Genomic DNA, 24,578 nt, shown 5'->3' with positions numbered 1-24,578 from the left:
AGGGCCGTACAACCGCGTGTTCAGTCCTCATCACCTGGTAAAGAATCTGACGCCCTCGCTGATGAAGACGAGGAAGCGGTTTGAGACGACGAGCGCAGGCAGCACCACTGACACAGACGCAGGAGTCAGCCCTCTGTGGGAGTACGAGGAGGTTAGGCAGCCTTTTAAATTAATCATACCATGTTTTAGCTCATCCAAGTCATTCCAAATGTGTCCAGAAATAGATACATTCCTGCATTGAAGCGTTTAAATGGTAATGGTCAAAATGTAGCATTGATGCTGAAATTTAAACCAATTAAAACTGTTTTTTGCCGCCACATCTTAAAAATGAGAGTTTTTATGTGAAAACTTCAAAGTAATACAATGTAATAGAGGTTGGGGAAATAATTGATTAGATGAGCGCAATTCGGACATGGAACATTATAAAATCGATTTGTAAACGTCGATAATCGATTTATTTATTGTAAATAAAGTAATGCAGACAGTTCTAAAATTTAGCTGATGGCATCAAGCCACCTCACTGAGAGATCCGACCAGCTCCTTTATTTTATGTTCCAGTTTTGAACACATTTCCATTAATTAAATAAATGTGGGAATTAATTTAACTTTATTACAAACGCACTGTTTTTTTTAAAGTTGCAAGTGATAAACGTTTCTTTATTGAAACGAAAAGAAATGTAAAACTGCATAAATTTTACATAAATTAAAGTTGCATCAGTAATCGATTTTTAATCGAATCGTAGCTCCTGAATCAAAATCGAATTGTGGTGTACCCAAAGATTCCCACCTCTACAATGTAATGTAGCCTCCAGAAGTCACACAAAGTGAAACGCTCTTTCTAACTTTTATTCCCAATCTTATGCTAACAAACGGCCCAATTCCAACACATATTCATAAAACACACATACATCAATAATACACAAAACTAACATTAACACCAGCAGGTCATTACAGTGTGAATGGAGATATATAGCCTATTATTTGCGCATTATTGACTCGTGATGCACGGAAAATTTGGCCGCCGAAAAAATACTTTTATCACCGGAACAGCACTGCCAAAACCGGATGTTGTGATGATGTAGGCAACATGCACAGGATTGTCTGGAGCTGAGGCAGCATGTCTGCGATGTGGGCATACTTTGATTTATCCGAGATATACCCGCAGACAGCGATCTACAAAAAATTAAATGTACGATAATAAGAGGACAGTGGCGGCTTTTAACGAGAGAAAGGTTCGCAGAAGTGTGAAGCAAGTGTGACGTCAGTGAGTGTCTTGGGACAGTCGGGCTCGCTGTTCGCCAGGGACATGGAGGGACAGACGAGTCTCTAAACACGAGTGCAGTCTACAATAATAGCAGAAAAAGATGCCAGGTTTGTTGCTAGTCGTTTTTGATGAAGAAAAAGTCACTAAAAAGATTGGTGAAGTCTCTTAAAAAATTCTCAACAAAGTAAATTGTATACCTAGCAACAATTAAAATTTAGAGCTAAACAATGTAAATAAATATGTTATTACCAATTAATAATACATTTTTTTTAAATGTATGTGTACATTTTTTTAGTCTTTTTAAGAAGAAGACACTCTTTATTGTCATTGCACAAAGAAATTATACCTAGCAAATTAAACTGACATCTTGTTGACCACGCCCCTAGCCACATGGTTCAAAGTACAGAGTACACCACAGTGAAATGCTTTTTTCCATGCTCTTCAGATATTGCGTACAGTGGGATCCAAACACTAGTTGCTGAATCTAATACACTAAATACAAAAAATACAACAATTTGAATAGCGCTGATGTACATTAATTACAAGACAATAAGTTGCACAATAAGTCCCAGTAGTTATGGTAGAAGTATCAGTACAAGTAAAAGTACAGTAGTCACATACAGTACCAGTGCAATATCAAATAGTATAACAGTATATACACAGTATACACATTATATACAGTATAGGACAGACCTGGGTATTCTGCGGCCGGCGGGCCACATCCGGCCCTTTGTGCGTCCCTGTCCGGCCCGCGTGAGGCCAATCATAAATTACAAAATACATTTTTAAAAGTATCTATGTCGAGTGTGCAATACAACGGTGCTGCTTTTGTTTTGAAAAGTGTTTTATTATTAGCATATTATTGTTAGAACATTGAAAAAAAATACTTTCTGATGTTTTTTTTCTGCCATTTGGTATCTGTGCAGAAAGAAAATGAGCAAAACAAAGAGAACACAAGAAGACATTCAGAGTCCAAAGAGTCCCCCGTAAAGACAGGAAAGTGTGAGTCCATCAGCAGTCGGTCAGCAACAAAGCCTGTCCCTCTAGTGCCGAGAGACGGCGCTCAGGTTTCATCATCCGTCAAGAGAACGTTTTCGGACATGCAAATGAGTCCAGAACCGTTGGAGAACCACGCCAAGAGGAGCACTGCGCACTACAAACGATGCTGTGAGATTCCGCACGAGAACGTCAGCTGTCACACCAACCTCACTGGAGCTTTTTCTACAGTCGGACTAGCTGAGATAACTGATTCCGCCCCCAAGCGCTCCAGTCCCATCGTCGTGGTAAAGCGTCTCCTCCACGAACTGGAAGAGGAGATGTTGGACGACGTCGCCACTAAAGACCTGTCTGATTCCAGTTTCACATCGCTCCTGGCTGTGGATAGCGCCGTTTGCAGGAGCTTGAGTATGGATTCGGATGTCTCTGTGCTGGAAACGTCACTGACCGTTGACAATGACACCTCGCCCACCCACAGAGCGCCTCCTGAGGACATCAAAGTGCCATCACAACCACAAGATTCCCCCTCTCATGTCAGCGGGATGTCGATTTCTGTCCACAAATGGGACTCCAGGTCCTCTCTTCTGAACTGGCCTCCCGAACCAGCTGATGTCATGGCGCAGTCCTCTTCGTTCCTCAAGCCGAAAACCGTGGTCGCCTTCCGGAGCTACTGCAGCTCCATAAACCGCTCCAACACATCGGGCGTGTCGCGGCTCAGCTTCGCCTCCATGGACAACATGGATGTGTCCATGCAGGTACCATGTCACTCGGGCACTGTCACGCCGGTCCAGAAGAGGACCAGCTCCCACAGCTCACTCTGTCAGGTGGGTTCCATTCTCATATGTTCTTCAGCGGAATCCTTCAACAAATGCTTGCAACACTAGCATAGAAACAATGTGAATACCGATACTGACATTTTTCAAGGTACTTATAGTAACTGGCAACTGCTATTGACAGCTTAACAACAACAGGTCTGACTGCGCTAATCAGAGTGATCGCCTGGGGGAAAAACTGTTTTTATGAAGGTTTGTTTTGGTGCACAGTGATCTGTAACGCCTGACGGAGGAATTTTGAACAGTTTGTGACCAGGGTGTGAGGGGTCTGCAGTGATCCTACCTGCCTGTTTCCTGACTCTGGAGCGGTATAAGTCCTGGATGGGGGGAAAGTCGAAACTGATGATCTTTGTTGCAGTCTGTGTCTGTCCAGCTTGTTTGCAGATCCAAACCAGACAGTGGTTGAGGTACACAGGACAGACTGAATGTTGGAGGTGTAAAGCATGTTAAGCAGCTCCTGGGGCAGGTTGAACATTTTGAGCTGACGCAGAAAGAACATCCTCTGCTGTGCCTTTTTTATGATTGTGTCTATGTAGGAGTTCCACTTCAATTTTCGTGAGATTGTGAATCCCAGGAATCTGAAAGTGTCCACAGTAGGGCAAAGTGCTGTTCAGAATGGTGAGGGGGTTTCTCCTGAAGTCCACTGTCACCTCCACAGTCTTCAGTGATTTCAGTTCCAGGTGGTTTTGACTGCACCAGAGAGCCAGCTGTTACACTTCTCGTCTGTAGACTGACTCTTTACCGTCCTGCATGACACCGATGACGGGGGCCTTGTCTGCGGACTTCAAGAGTTCCAATGAAGGGTCCCCTGAGGTGTAGAGGGAGAAGAACAGTGGGGAGAGAACACCCTCCTGGGGGACACCAGTGCTGATTGTCCGGGTGCTTGATGTGATCCTCGCCATCCTAACCTGTTGCCTTCTCTCAGTCAGGAAGTTGGAGATCCACTGATAAGTGGAGGCCGGCACTGTGCGCTGGGTGTTTACGGGGCAGGATATCCGGGGCGATGGTGTTAAATGCAGAGCTGAAGTTCACGAACAGGATCCTAGCGTTGGTCCGTAGGGAGTCAAGGTCATGCAGGATGTGGTTCAGTCCCATGTTTACTGCATCCTCCACCGACCTGTTTGCCCAAACTGCTGGGAGTCCATCAGGGGGGCCTGTGATGTCCTTTAGATGGGTCAACACCAGTCTCTCAAAATATTTCAAAACCACAGATGTCAGGGCGAAGGGTCTGTAGTCCTGTGATGGCAGGTTTCTCTGAGACTGGGATAATGATGAAGCTTTTGAAGCAAGAGGGCACTTCACACAGCTCCAGTGATGAGCTGAAAATCTGCACAGGATACTCAGGCAGGATTGGGACACATTGTCTGATCCTAGACCCTTTCTGGTCTTTTTTTTTCACACGGGGGGGGGGTTTCACATTTTTCCTATTGGGTTGAGTTCTTTCTTGCCCTTATGTGGGATCAGATCCGAGGATGTCGTTGTGGTTTGTGCAGCCCTTTGAGACATTTGTGATTAAGGGCTATTAAAATATTTTTTGATTGATTGATGTTTCTGGAAGAGCTGGCACACGTCCTTTCTGCTGATCGTCATGGGTGTGAAATCCTGCAGTTGAAACCGTTCAGGTCCTCAGCCAGTCTGTTGTTCCCTGCAGGGTTAGGTGTGGGTTTTCTGTAGTAGGTGACCTCTCGCATGTCTTTCCAAACTGCTGAGGGGTCATTAGTTGAGAAGCCTTATTTTCCAGTGAAGTGAATTATATTTATATAGCGCTTGTCTCTAGTGACTCAAAGCGCATCATATAGTGAAACACAATATTTAAGTTATATTAAAACCAGTGCGGGTGGCACTGGGAGCAGGTGGGTAAAATGTGTTGTGCAAGGACACAACGGCAGTGACGAGGAGGCGGTAGCAGGGATCGAACCTGGAAGCCTCACGTTGCTTGCGCGTCCGCTCTACTAACCGAGCCAAGCCGCCCCACAGTGAAAACGATACGTGATACTTAAGATACAAATGAAGTTTATTTACCATAATGGAGGTGATTACTATTAGCTTAGTGGAGCGGCGCCACACTGTGTATGGAGATCCATAACCAGCTGCTAGTTTGTCAGCTGGTGGATTAAAAATAGAGTAAATAAATAGTGTCAGCCACAGAAGATTGGCATTTATGATCGGTATTAATATTCATCAATCCGCAATGGCGATTTCACAATAACCAGAGGATACTGATCGGTGGCCGATCGATCGGCACATCTCGAGCTTCATGCTAGGCTAGACCACCTTGTTCAGATGTGTAGTAAAGCCTCATTTTCCCCCTTTCTTTTTTCAACAAAGCTCTTGTCTTGACAAGGAAAAAGTTCCACATTTGCTTGATGCCTCTTGTTTCAAAAGTTGTTGAATCTGATGCTCATGAACAGGCTGTATAGAACATCATTTAAAAAAAAATCACTTTTGCATTATTTTGGACCTTTTAGTGGACCGCTTAGGAAAATAATCAACCAGCACCTCTGCTGGTTGCAAACACAATTGCATGATTATTACGATGTATTATCTCTGACGATATTTTCTCATCAGACTCCTCAGGCCATGTCGACCTCCCACACCCCCTTCAGGACGCCAAAAAGCGTGCGAAGGGGGCAGCTGCCCGTCGAGGAGGTGCCCATTTTAGGCACCCCAGACTACCTGGCTCCGGAACTCCTTTTGGCGAAGCCTCACGGTAAGCGCTGAAGCAAGCAAGCGGAGGTTTTGTTTCCTTTCCTTCCTTTGACTTCGTGTGACTTGTTTGTGGGTTTCAGGGATGTCACAGGGCGGTAAGTAAGGAGAAGGAGGGTGTTTTTATTTTTTGCCAGCATGTTTGATCACCTGCTGCTAACGCACACTTACTGATCTAAATCTGCCATTTTGGATCAGGAGGTCAGCTTCTACCTGCGTGACTGCCGCAGGTGTCAAACAGCTGGGTTGCTATGATCTTTTAACATGGAGCTCACACTAATATGATCAAAGTTAGGCTTGCCTTATTTTTTTTTGGAAGCTGCTCATCTGGGGGGCGGGGCATAGTCGTGTGACATTTAGCCACTGACAGCAAACAATAATTTTGTATTCAAAATGTGATTATTTCACATATGGACCCACTGTAGTGTTGTTTCCTGTCAGCTGTCAAATGTCTCATGAATATTCATGAAGGGTGATGCCATGATGGGAATTATACATATATATTTACTGGTCATTTTTAAAGGATTTATGCTGCTTTTAATGCTTTTTGTTTTGATTTCACATGCAATGGAACCTGCAAATTCGAGTACAGGTTGTTCTAATTGCCAATTTTTCCCCATAGCAAATTATGTAATTTGTTCAAGAATCAAACAGGAAATATTTTCAGACATATTTTAACATTTGTACTTGTCATGTAAAACTGAAATAAAGTAAAGCTACTAACCATTTGAAGAAGCCTACTGGAGAGGGACGCCTATTGGTGTTGTAATAGCATGTTCATACTTTTAAGAGCAGGATTAAGACCCACCTTCTTGATTTGGCTTTTACCTGATATTAATTATTTTATTGAAGTCATTTGTATTTTACTTTTTATCCTAATAGTTATGCAATATTTTATTTAGTTATATTTATTTATTTATTTACTGTGTATATATATATACACTACCGTTCAAAAGTTTGGGGTCACCCAAACAATTTTGTGGAATAGCCTTCATTTCTAAGAACAAGAATAGACTGTCGAGTTTCAGATGAAAGTTCTTTTTTTCTGGCCATTTTGAGCGTTTAATTGACCCCACAAATGTGATGCTCCAGAAACTCAATCTGCTCAAAGGAAGGTCAGTTTTATAGCTTCTGTAACAAGCTAAACTGTTTTCAGATGTGTGAACATGATTGCACAAGGGTTTTCTAATCATCAATTAGCCTTCTGAGCCAATGAGCAAACACATTGTACCATTAGAACACTGGAGTGATAGTTGCTGGAAATGGGCCTCTATACACCTATGTAGATATTGCACCAAAAACCAGACATTTGCAGCTAGAATAGTCATTTACCACATTAGCAATGTATAGAGTGTATTTCTATAAAGTTAAGACTAGTTTAAAGTTATCTTCATTGAAAAGTACAGTGCTTTTCCTTCAAAAATAAGGACATTTCAATGTGACCCCAAACTTTTGAACAGTAGTGTATATATATATATATATATATTTTTTTTCTATTAATCTTCATATGTCTTGTATTTTATTATTTATCTCTACACATGGTTCTTACTATTTTACAAGTTTTATTATTTTTATTTTCCTCAGAAGAGCCATCTGCCTCAGGGGTTATCGGCCGTGCTTGTGGGGGCGCTTTTGTGTCAGCGTCCTGGTGGCTATGGTCTGATGACGTCCTGGTGCAGATGGCTCCTGTGATAGTGTTTACTCACATGTCTCCTCTGTACTCAGCCATTGGTCCATATAGTTGCATATGTGTGTATGTTGTGTGCGTGTGTTTGGTATCTTTGTCCGTGCGTACGTATGTGATAATGGGGGATATGGGTTACTGGGGTAATGTTTTTAACTTTGTAAAGCACTTTGCGTTGCATTTCATTTATGTATGAAAAGCGCTTTATAAATAAAGCTGGATTTGATTTGATTTGAGCAGTTAGCGGTCTGCTTGCTAATATTAATCCGTGCCTTTAAATTTGAATACGCTCATTGTACTGTGTGTTAAGCAACGAGACTCTTTCCTGTGTCGTAGTAACTTTCAGTTCCTCTTCTATGGTCGTCATCACACTTTTTGCAGTTCAACTCCATTAGTAAATAATGTATACATCCCTTGATGAAGCAGGAACAGAAACATACTTGCACAGGGATACTGCCACCTAGTGGCCTTGTATAGGTATTGAAGAAATGTTGTGTCTTGCTAAATATTAGCATTTGCTAACTAACATTAATCAGCATGTAATTGATACTTAGTTGTAGTGCTCATATTGTACTGCATGTGGCGCAGACAGACCATTTGCTATGTTTTTTATTATCACTTGTGTTTTTACAGTTATTTTGTCCCTATGTATCTTTGCAACAACACTTAGGAGGTATGTATCTATAATGAACTAGGCTGGTACACTTGAGTGCTATAACAGCTGTTCCACGATGCAGTCAATCCACACTAACACTAATCTTTTAACTGCCGTGTTTTCTCACTGTCCAGACTGCATGGTGGACTGGTGGGCGCTTGGCGTGTGCCTGTTCGAGTTCCTCACAGGCGTGCCGCCCTTCAACGACGAGACGCCTCAACTTGTCTTCCAGAATATACTAAACAGAGGTGGGCTGCATTATTTTTTATAATTATGGGCCTGCTGGGGAGCAAGCAGCCAATATTATTATTATTGCTTGGACTTATCCTTTATTCTTCTCTCTTATTCTGCCGGGTTTAATACGGGACAAACCGGCCAACAAACCCCAACATATCTTATGTTGTTGAAAAGGTCTTAATTGCGCCTACAGTGCTAATTCATATTTGGAAAATGTTGTGTTACCATGGGGATGCTATTAGAGAAAAACAATCTCAATGGGTCCATTGATTAGATACACTTGGCCCTATTGATAAGGTACGCACCCTTACAATGGTGGCTTTTTTTTTTCTTCAGAAAAAGGCAGGGGACATTACTTATTCATAGTTTCATTTCTCAACATATTTGAACTGTTCCAATGTCTGAATGTTCAGTACATTCAGTCCATGCGATCTTGCTGGGTGCTAGCATGTTAACTATTAGCATTTTAAATATTTTGCTATTTTACTCATTAAAATACAAACATACAACAGGCATGGTGTTGGAACATTATAAAAATGCCTTACCACTTTTGATATTTCCTCTTATCTGGTTACTAGCATTTTAGTTAGATTTGTATAAACCTTAAAATAATTGATTTTGATACTTGATATGCTAACTTTTTATGCAAGCATTTTTGCAAATTTTACTAAAAATCATGGCTTTTGATACTTGGCGACATCTTGGAAGTACGCTAACTTTTGTTATCATACTAATGTTTTATGCTAACATTTAATTAATTTATTTTAAACCTAGAAATCATGGCTTTTGATACTTGCCACCATCTTAGAGGTACACTAACCTTTCCTGTTATCATGCCAACATTAGCAGGTTAGTAATTATGCTAGTATTTTAAACTCATTTTAATCCTTAAAACCTAAAACTGGTGGATTTTGATACTTTTCACCATTTTGCAAGTACAGTATGCTTACTGTTCCCATTATAACATGCTGTTAGAATGTTAATGTTTTATGATATAATGTTTTTTATCACATGTTATTTGTTTGAACCTAAAAATCATTGTTTTCAACACTTGGGGCCCTCTTAAAAGTCTGGTAACTTTTCCTATGTTATCGTGTCAACGTTAGCATGTTAATGTTTTATGCTAGTTTTGTTAATTCGAAGCTACAATCATGATTTTTGATACTTTCAGCCATCTTCGAAGTATGTTAACCGTTTCTATTTTATCAAGCTAACATTAACATGCTAATGTTTTATGCTAGCATTTTAGCTTATTTTGATCATTTAAACCTAAAATTAATAGATTTTGAGACTTGTCTCATCTTAGTACTGTATGCTAACTGTTCACATTATAACAAGCAAGCTAACGTTAGCATGCTAACGTTTTATGATAGTTAAGCAATCAATCAATCAATCACGGGGCAGGTTCACAGCATAGATTGCAGGCCCATCAAAGTTTTTGTGGGAATTTTCGAGGTATTACTGTTATTAAAATACAGTTTTATTGCCACCATGTGTTCAGTTGCAAAACAGGAATGTTTAACTTTTGCTCTCCTGCTTAATGGTTTAAGATATCCCCTGGCCCGATGCAGATGAGGAACTGTCGGATGAAGCGAGAAATACAATTGAAAAACTGTTGACTATGGACACAAATAAACGGGCAGGACTCAAAGGTTTGTATTGTCCTTCTCCTGGGTAAGGCACATTGAAATCATAGTTGTCTTGACAGTTTTTGTGTACAGAAAGCCATTCACAGTTTTAGTGCAAGAGCTCAGTATGGGGCCAAAATGGAGTTCTGTGTCACTCACTGCACTGTATATGTTTGTGTAAGCTAACTCTTCTACTTCTGAGCTGCAGCACACAGTAGGGTAAAAGATTTGTCATATCGTGCATCCCAACTGTATTGCCGGTGCTCTTATTCTTCTAACATACACCACATGGTGGTGCTGTTAATAAATGTAATCTATAGTTGGGATTGACTTGACATTTCTCACACAGCTCTATGTGCTGCAATGCAAAACAACGCACAGTAACGTTAAGCTGAATCATCAAATGTTGTACACCCCTTTAATGACCTGACAAGCACGTTTGTGGCAAAATGTTTGCGGGTTTGGCAACGAACTGTCCGTTAAGTTATTCACTGTTTTTGGATTTGAATGCTTTATCTCACTTTGTCCCAACAGAACTGAAGTGCCACCCGCTGTTTGAGGGATGCGACTGGGAGGACTTGCAGAACCAGCCCATGCCGTTTATTCCGCAGCCCAAGGACGAGACGGACACGTCGTATTTTGAGGCAAGAAACAACGCTCAGCACATCGCTGTGTCGGGATTCAGTCTGTAGTTTTAGTCAAATGTCTCTTCGTTGTTAAAAAAAAAACTTATGTGCAATCACTACATTTTTATGCCATAGTAAATTAGCAGTGGCAATTTGCTCTTATTTTACCGGCTTCCCTTTCTCTTCTGTGATGTGTGTGTAAATGGGTCACTTTTTGTCTATCACATTTTTGTTGCCGCACCGGTGGCGGTTAAAGAACTTTTAATATATTTATCGATTGTTTATTTTCTTGGTTCAGCTACATGCTTTTGAAAGACGGTTAATGCTGTTTTTATGATCTTCCTGCAACGATCAGGAAAAAATGCAGATAAAATGTAACATGTTGTACTTCGTCACCCTGCTCACAACACCCCAATAAATAATAAAGTCAATTGTGCGTGCTGAAGCGAACGCCGCCGGACATTTTATGAAACTTTTATTGGAGGCTTAGATTAGGACATGCATAGATCGCTCTATCCACAGGCAGAGGGCCACAGCGCTTTAGTAAAAACTATTATTTGTACATTTTATTACAGCTTAATTGCTCTTTAACAAGTTAGTGCAGACCTTATGTAAATAAGATTTTTTTGTATTATATACATATATCACGCAATAACAATATCGCATTCATTTACAGTTTGTACGACTGTCACTACATTATATTGTCACACGATTAGACAACATAGAAAAACATTGATGACAAGCAAATGGTAGATTTGGTCCAGTACTAGAATGCTACAATATGTGAACATGAGAGCCATTGTGTGCGATGGATGTTGAGGCACTTCTATGTGGACAATATAACCTTAACACTAAGCTTGCCAGTTGATCGAGTTGCTAAAAGCAATAAATATGAACTCAGAATTACAAAGAATATCACTTATTACAGTATATAATCATAAATTATCCTCACATTCTGGTTTTCCTATCTAGTCAATATAACATTTTAGAAGCTTTGCTTGGGCAACTAAGTGAAAAGTTAAAACCACATCAAAAATATTATCTGGCCCACTTGTGCAGCGAAGCCCTAGTTACTATGGAAACAGCCATCATCCAATCTATGGACCTTTTTCCGCAAAAAAACATTTTTTAGTACCACATGCACACACCGGACATGTTCTCTCAAGCCTTTCTTCCTTTTAGTGCAAAAATAAAGGATTACTGGGCTGCAAGTGGATGCCAATGCTGCCAAAAGTCACCGGGACGATTCTTCTTCTACTTTAACCATTGTTGCCGCTCCTTGTTTTAATTGTGGCGTCTGAGGAAAGAGGAACACTCAAGTCAAGATGCTGGGTGTGAAAGTGAAGAGGAAGGGGGAGTACCTTCTCTTCCTCTGCAGGTAGAGGCTGATGAGCCATTGCACCACAAAGGGCCAGGCCATGGCGAATGCCAGACTGGTGGGAGAGATGTCAAAAGGCCACCAGGATGGGTTCTAGGAGATAACACACAATATAATACAACACTGTTAAGTGTGAGGTGGATGCAGCAGCTTAAAAAAATTTGAGAAATACTTATTTTTTCTTTTCTTTTTTAACTTGCTAAGCTAACTTGAGTCATGTCATAGGAAAAATTAAGTGATTTCAGTAGAGATGGACCAATGTGTTTTTTCAGTGCCGATACCAGTTATTAGTACTCAAGGAAGTTAATAACTGATATTCGGAGCAGATATTCACTTGCAGTAAAAGTTATTTAAACATGAATACCATATGTCAGTAAACAGCTGTACAAGGCTTTAATTTGTTTCTTTTTTACATAATTTTGAAGAAACGTTGGGCCAGTAGCGACATGTTTTATGTGGCGCTAATGTTGTGGATAATTTAGCACCAAAAAGCATCAGGGGATTTCACAAACACCTTTATTACGTGTGCCTAACAGGCGCAGTGACATTTCCATTTCAAAATATAGAAACCTCCTGGGAACATTGGTAAACATATGGGATTTCTCTACATCATAATACCTCGCTGCCTACTCCATTTTTATAGGATTTATTAAATGGATGTAATAAATACATTGTAAGGTTTCCTTGTGAGGAACCCTGAAATATTGCGAACATTTACATGCAAACAATTTTGGGTTCCTTTAAACTTCCCAGGAAACTTCCGCTTGAAAACGTCGCGGTATGATGACGTATGCGCGTGACGTCACGAGGTCAAGGGAAGTGTGTGGACCCAATTCAAATACCTCTGTTTTCTTCGACAAAATTCCACAGTTTTCTGGACATCTGTGTTGGTGAATATTTTGCAATTTGTTTAATGGACAATGGAAACTGCAAATAAGAAAGTTGTAGGTGCGATCGGTGGAGCGGCGGACTACAGCAACACCAACACCAGGAGGTTGTGTTGTGTTTTGAGCAGGATAGCAGACGCACTACGGTGAGTACAGCCGCCGCATCTAAGTTAGCTTCTGTTTTTTTAGCTTCGCCAAGCTGAATATTATTAATCGTGTATTTACATCTTCATGGTTTAATAGTATTGTTGATCTTCTGTCTATCCATCCAGTCAGGGTTTTTTTTTATTTAGTTTCTATCTGCATTTGAGACTGATGCTATCACGTTGGCTACGTAGCTAGGTTAGCTTCTATTTTTTTAGCTTCGCAAAGCTGAATATTATTAATCGTGTATTTACATATTCATGGTTTAATAGTATTGATGATCTTCTGTCTATCCATCCAGTCAGGGTTTTTTTAAATTTAGTTTCTATCTGCATTTGAGACTGATGCTATCACGTTGGCTACATAGCTAGGTTAGCTTCTATTTTTTTTTTAGCTTCGCCAAGCTGAATATTATTAATCGTGTATTTACATGTTCATGGTTTAATAGTATTGTTGATCTTCTGTCTATCCATCCAGTCAGGTTTTTTATTTATTTAGTTTCTATCTGCATTTGAGACTGATGCTATCACGTTGGCTACGTAGCTAGGTTAGCTTCTATTTTTTTAGCTTCGCAAAGCTGAATATTATTAATCGTGTATTTACATGTTCAGTCACTGTGAATGTCCATTTCGCGTTCTCGACTCTCATTTTCAAGAGGATATAGTATCTGAGGTGGTTTAAAATACAAATCTGTGATCCACAATAGAAAAAGGAGAGAGTGGAATCCAATGAGCCAGCTTGTACCTAAGTTACGGTCAGAGCGAAAAAAGATACGTCCATCACTGCCTCTCAAGTCCTTCACTGTAACGTTCCTCATCTACGAATCTTTCATCCTCGCTCAAATTAATGGGGTAATCGTCGCTTTCTCGGTCCGAATCTCTCTCGCTCCATTGTAAACAATGGGGAATTGTGAGGAATACTAGCTCCTGTGACGTCACGCTACTTCCGGTACAGGCAAGGCTTTTTTTTATCAGCGAGCAAAAGTTGCGAACTTTATCGTCGGTTTTCTCTACTAAATCCTTTCAGCAAAAATATGGCAATATCGCGAAATGATCAAGTATGACACATAGAATGGATCTGCTATTCCCGTTTAAATAAAAAAAATTCATTTCAGTAGGCCTTTAAAATTGCACTTTATAAGCTAACCCGGCCGTATTGGCATGTGTTGCAATGTTAAGATTTCATCATTAATATATAAACTATCAAGACTGCGTGGTCGGTAGTAGTGGGTTTCAGTAGGCCTTTAACATAGCTTATAGTTGAGACATTATTCAAGCTGGCTGACATTTCTTCCTGGATGTTACAGAATGTATGAGAATGTGTCAGCTGCTGCCTGCTCTTTACTTGTATAACAAGTCTCCAATTTGTCAATATATTTATATAAAGTTTAGATTTTTGGCAGAGATATCTTTTCTGTCATCATGTACATCAATCTCTTGTCACGTTATTTGATTGAATCGCATAACATGAAACTAGCTTCGCTCCTTTAACGACCCCACGCTCCGAGTGCTGTGGACTGAGCCTTGAACGTTGCAGTTGTGAAAACAAACGAAATGGAACCGAGAAAAAACTTTTCTCATGCAAGGCAAACTGGCTGGTGCTTGAGCACGAATTGTTTTTTAAATGCTAGATACTGGTATCATATGTGTATGTGTTGTATCTGCTGTTGTTGTTCATTTGTAGTTGAAGGAAAAAAAAGACTGGTACCAATAAAAACAGGCCGATACCAATATACGTCAAAATGGCAAATATCCGCGCCGATAATCGGTCGATCTCTAATTTTTAGTTACCACAGAGTAAAAAAAGTATAGAATCAGCCACAAAATATTAAGCTGAGTTTAGGGAGTAACAGAGGCCCCGATTGTATTTTGTCTTCTTCTCACTACACCCGATGGAGCATAGATGACAAGCCAAGTGGCATTGCCGCGTTTACCTGATTTTTCCTACTGACTGGTGTTGACAGGTGGACAGGAGACATGGCCGCTGACCTGGCCTGGAAAGACAATGACACAATTAGGAAAACCCCCTTCTACTCCTGAGCCGCTACGCGCAAGAGGGTGAAAATGTTGCAAAAAAATGCAGCAATATATCATTGCCTGTGCTAATATCCTTCTGACAAATAAACCACATGGTGGCGCTCCAGGTTTCGCACAGCTCAATGCCATCTCAACAAAATGTAAGGTCAAATTTAAGCAAGCTTAATTGGAAAACATGGCCGACATCAAGCAAAATGTCTTTGCAGAAGCACCCAACTAATTGCTCATAAGTCATTGATCATTTGTGTTATCTATATTACGTGTGCAGTAGTGTGTGCTAGCATGTCCTCCAAAACAAATGTCATTTTAGTAAAAAAAATAGTATTGCACCCTGCTTTTTACCTGGGTGGCAGTGAGGGCCTCAAGGTTGTGCAGCCTCTCCAGGACGCTCCGCATGTCCTCCTGTAGCTGGGCTAGCGCCGCTACGATCTGCTCGTTGAGATTGATGCCGGACATGGACGCTCCGCCCCTGCGACCGCCGTCGCCGTCATCTCCACCGCCGTGCACTGGCTTCAGCGCACCAGAGCCACGACTGGAGGATCTGGAGCCTGGAGTGCCGCAACAACTGTGAGTACTTCGTTCTTGGGGTTCAGCCCGGAATCTATACTAAATGCTAATGAAGCTACTTGGCTAATCGTAGTCATGCAGAAACACCCCAATACCACACAAATTACGAGCAGTTTTACCTCTTTTGCCTCCGACTGAAGAGTTTGGCATGTCGACATTCAACCTTGACCTCTGGTTCATGCTCCTGCCGGCGTCTCCGTCCTCGCCGCCGCACTTTATCACCTGCGGTGGTCCCTGGACGTCCTCGCCGTCCTCTTCCTCCTCCTGGTCATCCAGAGAGCGGTTCTGCTCGGAGTTCTAAAATATATGAAAGACTTGATGGCTTTATGTGCATCATTGTTGCACAAACTGTATTTCCTCAAATAGTGGCCTCCATTCTAATAGATGCCAAGTATTAATCACCCATTTGAGACATGCAAGCACCTAAAAAATCAAAGTGGCCTATTATTCAAAAGTCACATTTTAATGATGTTCTAACAGTCTTAGAGGCACTTTAGACAATTCAGAACCAAACCATTCCCCAAGCTTCACTACACATCTTAAAATTAAGCCAGACAATTACCAATGTGGGAGCAGTGAGTTTGAGCATGCTTTTTCTTTAGCAAAGGCTAACCAAGCATGTTGCTGCTGTTAAAATATGACTTAAGTGTGAGCACTGTAACTCAAATAGCTATGCTAGTGAATATTACGTTGTGGTATGTAATATCTGGCGCCTATTATGTTGGTTGAGTGCAAAGTTACAGTGTAAATGTAAAAATTACACTATCCTATAGTATATGTATATGTTCTATACACTTCTTCTCTATCTAAAGAGAAGAAGTATCCCTAGTGCCATCAAACTCTACAACAAAGAGCTCATTAGTATAAAGTTACAGACACAAAATGGCATGTTCCAGCACGGTTTTAATTCTAGCATTGGTGCACGAATTAGGACAACACACTTCAGATTAGTGGTGAGCCGTCAGGGCCAACAAGGCCTTCTATGCTGGCCGAACATAACCAGAAATCAAGATCATAATTAAAGATAAAAGTAATTTTTAATTTACTGTCCCTAAATACCAAATTATTCATATTCTCTTTATGTCATATTATGCTCCTTCCAATGCTGCTGTTTTTAGTTTAGAGTTTGTATCCAATCAGAATTCAGCTGGCTTATGTTGCCATGCTGTACCAAATCCTTCAGAATCAACAATGCGGGCGTCTTTGCACTATAAGTGAACAGACACATGGAGGTGATAGACAATTGCGATAGCCAATCAGATCACGAGTTGTTGTCAGTAAGGCCTTCTAGCTGGCTTAACGCTGTGATTGGATACTCACTTGGTCCCAAGTGAGTATCCAATCACAAGTTGCAAAATCAGGAAGTGGCACCAGAACCATAGGAGCCATAGAAAACCACATAAAACTCACCGGTACAATAACCACGAAGATAAAGTGTTTGTCTTACACCTAGTAATCCGCTGTGGACAGACGAAGCCAACCAATGCAGGTTTAGCAAGCGGTGCGCGTTCCCGTGAAATAAATCAATTTTTGGCAGGCAATCTCATTTTGGCACAACACCGGCGGCGAAATGGTTTGCTCGCCACTTTCACACGAATCAACCGACTATGATGGTACCACTGGCTTACACGGCGTCGGATGGGTGCTACAAATTGTGACTTCAAATAGTTTATTTCTTCATGTTTCATATGTTTTATACAATTCTTTTAATTTTGACAGTCCCACATAAGATATGTTTTAATTGCTGAAGCGGGTTTATTGAAGGTTCAATGCACTGAAAAATAGACCCTTTTGTACACTGTTGAGGGGATTCAATTCCCAGAAGCGTGCAAGTGTGTTTCTGTATAGTATCTCTGGCCGTGTCCATGTGGTGACATAAATTACGGTATTTTGAGAGGTGAAGTCGGACTAAGTAGGACATCACTGAAGGTGAGAAACGCACGGCCCGCCACTGCTTTGGATAGAGTATAATGTTAAACCTCTAACTTTGCAACAAAAAAAAACAGCAGCATGTACAGGGCACAATAGGCCTTTTCCCACCCAAAGCTCAGGAACTTTAAGTTTCTGGAGCTAAAGGTTCCTGTAGAAGTGTGTGGTTTGTGTTTCCACCTACAGTCGCGATCAAAAGTTTACATACACTTGTAAAAAACATAATGTGATGGCTGTCTTGAGTTTCCAATAATTTCTACAACTCTTATTTTTTTGTGATAGAGTGATTGGAGCACATACTTGTTGGTCACAAAAAACATTCATGAAATTTGGTTCCTTTATGAATTTATTATGAGTCTACTGAAAATGTGACCAAATCTGCTGGGTCAAAAGTATACATACAGCAAAGTTAATATTTGGTTACATGTCCCTTGGCAAGTTTCAGTGCAATAAGGCGCTTTTGGTAGCCATCCACAAGCTTCTGGTTGAATTTTTGACCACTCCTCTTGACAAAATTGGTGCAGTTCAGCTAAATTTGTTGGTTTTCTGACATGGACTTGTTTCTTCAGCATTGTCCACACGTTTAAGTCAGGACTTTGGGAAGGCCATTCTAAAACCTTAATTGTAGCCTGATTTAGCCATTCCTTTACCACTTTTGAAGTGTGTTTAGGGTCATTGTCCTGTTGGAACACCCAACTGCGCCCAAGACCCAACCTCCGGGCTGATGATTTTAGGTTGTCCTGAAGAATTTGGAGGTAATCCTCCTTTTTCATTGTCCCATTTAAAGCACCAGTTCCATTGGCAGCAAGACAGGCCCAGAGCATAATACTTGAGGGTAGGCATGGTGTTGCTGGGATTAAAGGCCTCACCTTTTCTCCTCCAAACATATTGCTGGGTATTGTGGCCAAACAGCTCAATTTTTGTTTCATCTGACATCACATGGACAAAGATAAGACCTTCTGGAGGCAAGTTATGTGGTCATTTAGCTGAACTGCACCAATTTTGTCAAGAGGAGTGGTCAAAAGTTTTAATACAAACTTTGAAAAAACGCCCCAACTGTGTTCAACCAATCAGCGTTCCTGGGAACTTCCGAAAATTCAACCTCACTACCGTGAACTAAACACAGTTCCTGAAGAACTAAATCTGCCTGGGTAGTTTTTGGTGAAAATGCAGGGGGGGTACTTTATTTATCCGGATAAATAGGTAAGTTCCTGTTAAAGTTTCTGCTGTGGAAAAAGGCCTATTATGAGGAAATACAATAATTGTTGTTTGAGTTCTTTCTTGCCTCGTCCTGGCCAAACTGGTCCACAGAGTCACAATACACTTCGCTGTCCGAGTCACTCGCAAACTGAGTGGGAGGTGACACGTCCAGGCTGGCGTCTGAGGAAGAGTGGTGGAAAGACTTTGCTCAATAAAAAAGAGTGGAAAATCAGTTTAATTGGTTCCTTACCCTCGTGGTGGCCGTTGAGCAGAGGTTGATCGGCTGAGCCCTCCTGAGGGGCGAGCGAGTGGTCGCCGTTGGTCAAATGTGTGAAGCCGTTTGCCACCTTGCCGTTTGTGGCTTTGTGCGTCATGCCAGACGCTTTCTTCTTTGGCTGAGAGGCTGCAACGGAACCTGATCAGCAGGGGAGATTTTATACTAGCAATTTGGACAAAAGTTGTTCTTACCTTTTTTGACCTCCTGCGTCTCTACATCTCTTTCCTCTTCTCCCTCTTCTTCATCATCGGACGTCTCTTCATCCTCTCGTATGACTTTGGCTGGTCGTTTCTCCAGTGTTCCGTTCATTTCCATGTTTCTGACGATGCTCTTGGCTACGCTCTTTGAGCACATGGTGTTCAGGGCCGTGCCAAAGCCTGCAAACAACCAGAGTGTTTTAGACTAAGATAAAACATATGTTGGGCGGAGTCTGTGAACTAATTGCTGTTTTGAAAAGTCAGACCTGGAAAAAATATATATATGTAATGGAGGCTAACAAGTGTGGCTAAGCCATGTGAACGTTAATACACCTTACTCTCTGACAACCAATCGGCTTTCACCTCAGTCGCTAGCACGCTTATCCCTCTTGCCGGCGACCCGGGTTCGAATCCCGGGCGGAACAGAAAAGGCAAGGACTTAACCAGGCAGGTTACATATACACCGAAAGTTTGAAGTCAGCGAATAATATATATTTTTAAATTGACACACGAGGCACATTTCTGACACAAATCTACTACGCCTTTGATCTTACAGATAAGCATGATTATGACTTACATTAGGAATTCTTGAAATAATGAAGCATATTTGTTGGTAAAATCTACAATGCCTTTTGAGATGGTCTTATTATTTTTACCTTATTTAGAAAATGGTGCACGATAAATATTGGAAAAATAATTATCGGGCCGATATGAGGAATTATGACACCATACCGAAAAATAGAAAAAAAAAAATAGCTTCGTAAAACCAGGAAAAAAAACGCTCCAATGCGGCTTGTTTACCCGTACCATGATGTAGGTGGGTTAGGGTGAACAAATGAAGCGCTCCTTTTCTCCTGCTTGTGCTGTAAACAGTGTGTCTTAAACTTCCCCTATGCTCACTGTAGAGAAACACGGCGTCGGTCGTTCAAGAGGGTAAACAAAATAAAAATCCAGCTTAAACACATCAAACCTTATTAGCCACTTGAAACACCAGCATCTCTACAACAGTCTTTTGAAAGCCAACGAAGACACCTGCTAGAGAAGCTTCCCGGAAGCCAGACGCAAAGAAAAGTTTTGGACAAACTTGTTCAATCTACATTAGAAAAATAAAACAAATAAATAGCTGGGATAGGCTCCAGCAACCCCGAGAGGGACACGTGGTAGAAAATGGATGGATGGAAGGTTATTAATGCAAGCTTTAAAACATTATTGTGCATCCCTATTTTAGTATTGAAGTGGTTAACGTATTTTTACTTGTGTATGCTTACTACTATGTATTATGTTCAATAAGGTGTCTGTTATGCATCCTTACTTATCTTTTGTTATTAAAAGGTATGCTTGACTGCGTTCACGTTTTTTTTTATTACCTGCATGTAATTTCTTCTACTTACGATGCATGAAGCGACAGGACTACAAAAATTCTACCCTACAAAGTCTGCACCTAAAACTATGGACGCTAAAAGCACATCTGCTCAAGGAAAACAGCACACAGTCAAGTACTTGCCTTCCAGCTGTCTAGCAAACTTTGTCAAACGGGCTGAGTATGACAGGAAGCAAATCGTCCACGATTAATAATAAATTCACACGCTATAGCCAACATCATCAAGGAACTGTTCAACAAACCAACCTGTGCTTAAGTCTGATATCTGCGTGATCTTTTTCTTTTCGTCCACCAGCTCGTAGAAGGGGCCGAGCACCTGGAGGAGCTCCTCCACCTCGCCCGTCATCGGCATGCCCTCTAGAATCTACAAACACAACAAACATGAATTATCAGTTAAGTAAGTATGCCAGGGCTTCTAAAAAACCCACACACAAAAATAACATACCAGCTTCATTTCGTCAACATAGGCTACCATTGCCGCTTCTTTGGTCATTTCACCCAGAGAGTTCCAAGCATCCCTGATTTTAATCACAGTAAACACAACTTCATTAACTTCATCATCCCGACATCCAATGCAATTGAAAAGTGAGTGTTTATGCTAAGGTCAACATGTTCCCCATCAAGAGCCAATTCCAAAATGTTCTGATAACATCCGTCCGCACAGCCAAATAGGTTACAGATTACATTTGGAATGTTTTTTTTTGTCCATGACTTCTACACAGAGTAAGCCTAGCGAGACGGCGGGTTCAGAGATCACCCAGACCGAGCGATGTGTGTTATCTGAGGGCAAAAAAGCGAAATGTTGTGCAATGTACGCCAGTCAAGGCCTTTTAAGCCCGCAATGAATTGTCACCTGTTGTAGATTATCTGTCCATTTAAACAAGTGGAAAGCAAACTCATGCAACATAATGGCGATAAAGCCCAGTGATAAACTCTCTCCATGACTTTCATCGTTTAGTGCAGCATGCATGAACATACTGCCATGAAACAGATTAAATTCAACCGTAACTTTATTTACACCAACTGCATTGACATGTCAGTATTCCCTTACCATTTCGCTTTGCCCACTACGTCCCAGAAGCCGGGCCGGGCGGTGTTGCACTTGCCAACGGTGGCTTGCTTGTAGTAACTGTAGAACTTAAGCATCATGTCGTTGGAGGGCTGGAAAGAACCTAGCATCGATACAAATGAAAAAAATTACACAAAATACTCCATGTTAAGTTGTACCTCGTAAGTCATGTGTTGATGATCAGTGTATGTTTTGGTCATTTAAATTTTGTTTCCCAAATCTAAATATAAAACTAACGACTGTTTTATTTGAATTTTATTTTTTTTTAAAAAGAAAATTAACATTTAAAAACAAAGCTGTTATATTTTCCGGTGCCAAAAAGCAAAAACATCTAAAAACAGTTTAATTTTCATTTTATATTTCATACAACAAACATTTTAATTTCTAGTTTACAGAAACAGAAACACAGACCAAAATGAATGTTTTTTCATATTCTGACACTGGAAGTTTGTAGTTTCAAAGTAAAAGCGGGGGTACTAGGTACCCAAGTGCCTGGCTAAAATGTCTTTGGAGCCGTACAGAAATTATTTTAGACATGGCACGAGGACTGACGTCTACAAAAATCTCTATGCACATACCACACGAAAGTGGGGGCAAAAAAAGGATTTAATCACGCACTACACAAGACTCTAGTACAGTATTTTTTTCTTAAAGGCCAGTCTGCGGTCCCGTCTTTAAAGTTGAAGGGTCAATGATTGTCACATACACACTCCGTCCGGTGAAATTATCCTCTGCATTTGACCCATCCCCACAGGGGAGCAGTGAGCAGCAGCAGTGCCCGCGCCCGGGAATCATTTGGTGATTTAATTCCCAATTCCAACCCTTGATGCTGAGTGCCATGCAGGGAGGTATTGGGTCCCATTTTTATAGTCTTTGGTATGACTCGGCCGGGGTTTGAACTCCGATCTCAGGGCGGACACTCTAACCACAAGGCCACTGACTCGCTACTTACGGTAGATGTTGGTACTCATTGTCCATCCATCCATCCATTTTCTGCCGCTTATCCCTTTCTGGGTCACGGGGGGTGCTGAAGCCTATCTCAGCTGCATTCGGGCGGTAGGCTGGGTACACCCTGGACAAGTCGCCACCTCATCGCAGGGCCAACACAGATAGACAGACAACATTCACACTCACATTCACACAGTAGGGCCAATTTAATGTTGCCAATCAACCTATGCGCAGGTGCATGTCTTTTGAAGTGGGAGGAAGCCGGAGTACCCGGAGGGAACCTACGCAGTCACGAGGAGAAACTCCACACAGAAACATCCATTGTACCATGTCTGAAACCCATTTCTGTGTTGGGCTTCAAATACATTTTAGCCACAGTCACAGGCACACACAGGTTTCGTAGTAATCATGCCCGCTTTTACTTTGAAAAGAAAAGCTTCAAGTGTCCACAAATGATAACATATCTGTTTTGGTCTGTCTTTCCGTTTGTTTACTGGGGATTTTAATATTTGTTGTATCAAATATAAAATGAAAATCAAACGTATTGTAATTATTGCTCTACGACACTAAATAAAGAACACTTTGTTTTTTAATAAAATGTTTGCCTTTTAAACTTCAAATAATCCAATCGGTTTTTGTTTTCAATTTCCATCCATGAAAACAAATTTCATTGACCAAAACATACACAGACTGTTGACCAGGAGTGTTGCAGAAAGTCTGGTGGATTAAGCCTTTTAAATCCAGTGCAATGCAAAGCCGTGGCGACGTCGTAACTTGCCGCTGCTACAAAAGTGAACCGGTTCGACTGCCCCGATGGAACGCGACCAGTGTCCGCCTGTCGACTCACCATCTGGGGGCAAACTCTTGATGACTTTGACAGCGGCGTCGAACCTCAGCCGCGTCCAACCCGTCTCTTCTTCCACACTGACGGATTTGACCACCTCCATGATGACACGCTTAACACAAACGATAAAAAAGATAAAGTCGCCATTTTAAAACAATCAAAACACCAATAATACTGTATGCTAGCTAACAATGTTATTAGAGGGTAGGGAGCAATATCTAGGACAATAAGTTCGTGACGACATTTACATGTATTTGACATTTACTGCTTGATATTCCAAAACGTTCGTACGGAAAACCAATGTCGCTTACCGTTGAAGAAACTGACAGCCTATCTGTTAATAGGAAGGCGATCTGCCCCTTGTCTTCGATCAGACGCCATGTACAGTATAAGCTGGAAGAGGTGCACTCTGGGAGTTGAAGTTCATTTCCGGGTTCATTCCTTTGCCAAGTTCCCCAGTGACCAAAAAGCCTCGTACCGGGCAGAACAAAACTAATAACCATATATACGTAACGATTACATGGATAACCGTCAGTAAATGTAAATATAATAGATACAATTGTAGGTAATGCCGTTTACTCGAGACTACATTTCCCGATATGCGTCTCTATAGCGCAAGAGTGTGCTGGGTATCGGTAAAGAACAAGAACTCTCACTCTGTCGACACATTTTTAAAATTGTTTTAATATTTAATTTATTGTAACTTGCTATTATGCTAAATTATAATTATAAACTATTAGGTACATATGGGATATGTATAGGTTACACTGCGAAATACACTATGATTATACCGCGATAGTTGTCGAGCACGCAGTGAGACATCGTTCATTACAACAGACGATCTTGATCTCTGGGGTCCCACAATAGCTAGCGAGGGCTGGAGGGAGGGGCGCTCCAAGACTGATCTGGTAGCTGCTGCATTACTCGGAAGGAAGTCGGCGAAGGGACATCGACACTCTGCGGAGACATGTAAAGATGGCAGAGCTACAAATGCTGCTCGATGAAGAGATCCCGGCCGCCAAGAGTGCGCTTGTTGAGAGTTACCAGAACCTGACGAGAGTCGCGGACTACTGTGAGAACAATTATGTGCAG

At 41.2% G+C, this 24,578-nt stretch overlaps 3 protein-coding genes across 18 annotated transcripts in view; 2 read left to right on the top strand and 1 right to left on the bottom strand.

Moving 5' to 3' along the window:
* The window catches only part of mastl (microtubule associated serine/threonine kinase-like), a 14,602-nt gene extending 3,517 nt beyond the window's left edge, over nt 1–11,085 (top strand). The window contains exons 7-12 of the mRNA XM_062020985.1: nt 3–151; nt 2,191–3,084; nt 5,662–5,803; nt 8,273–8,386; nt 9,926–10,027; nt 10,538–11,085. Coding sequence (XP_061876969.1) covers nt 3–151; nt 2,191–3,084; nt 5,662–5,803; nt 8,273–8,386; nt 9,926–10,027; nt 10,538–10,695 — 1,559 coding nt within the window. The 3' untranslated portion in view covers nt 10,696–11,085. The remainder of the gene's footprint in view (nt 1–2; nt 152–2,190; nt 3,085–5,661; nt 5,804–8,272; nt 8,387–9,925; nt 10,028–10,537) is intronic.
* Nucleotides 10,704–23,955, bottom strand: acbd5a (acyl-CoA binding domain containing 5a). Of its 2 annotated transcripts, XM_062021014.1 has the most exons (14): nt 23,798–23,955; nt 23,490–23,598; nt 21,677–21,797; nt 21,071–21,143; nt 20,872–20,989; nt 20,749–20,781; nt 19,239–19,424; nt 19,021–19,173; nt 18,856–18,950; nt 15,761–15,938; nt 15,417–15,622; nt 14,972–15,031; nt 11,991–12,100; nt 10,704–11,926 (listed from the first exon to the last, which is right to left on the bottom strand). In XM_062021014.1, exons 2-14 carry the CDS (start codon nt 23,587–23,589, stop codon nt 11,914–11,916), a joined length of 1,446 nt encoding a protein of 481 aa, XP_061876998.1. In that variant the 5' UTR covers nt 23,590–23,598; nt 23,798–23,955; the 3' UTR covers nt 10,704–11,913. The 2 variants fall into 2 exon arrangements, with proteins under 2 accessions (XP_061876998.1, XP_061876999.1); XM_062021015.1 differs by lacking the exon at nt 20,749–20,781.
* abi1a (abl-interactor 1a) overlaps nt 23,951–24,578 on the top strand; it is a 43,273-nt gene continuing 42,645 nt past the window's right edge. For 2 of the 15 annotated variants that reach the window (XM_062021001.1, XM_062020998.1), the window contains exon 1: nt 23,952–24,578. In XM_062021001.1, the coding sequence (XP_061876985.1) occupies nt 24,462–24,578 (117 nt within the window). In that variant the 5' untranslated portion in view covers nt 23,952–24,461. The other 13 variants (XM_062021000.1, XM_062021003.1, XM_062020999.1 and 10 more) reach the window with 12 other exon arrangements.

The sequence above is a fragment of the Entelurus aequoreus genome, linkage group LG15, assembly GCF_033978785.1.
Source record: "Entelurus aequoreus isolate RoL-2023_Sb linkage group LG15, RoL_Eaeq_v1.1, whole genome shotgun sequence".
In the NCBI taxonomy this organism is placed as follows: domain Eukaryota; kingdom Metazoa; phylum Chordata; class Actinopteri; order Syngnathiformes; family Syngnathidae; genus Entelurus; species Entelurus aequoreus.
Note: the sequence above shows the minus strand (reverse complement) of the source record. Positions and strands in the feature narration are given on the sequence as shown.

Excerpts from the sequence above, each read along its gene's own strand:
- acbd5a (XM_062021014.1), bottom strand. The coding sequence starts at position 23,589 with ATGGAGGTGGTCAAATCCGTCAGTGTGGAAGAAGAGACGGGTTGGACG. Across the intron at positions 21,144-21,676 it reads GTAGTGGGCAAAGCGAAATG|GGATGCTTGGAACTCTCTGG; the intron begins GTAAGGGAATAC and ends GATTAAAATCAG. Across the intron at positions 12,101-14,971 it reads CAGTCAGTAGGAAAAATCAG|AACCCATCCTGGTGGCCTTT; the intron begins GTAAACGCGGCA and ends GTTATCTCCTAG.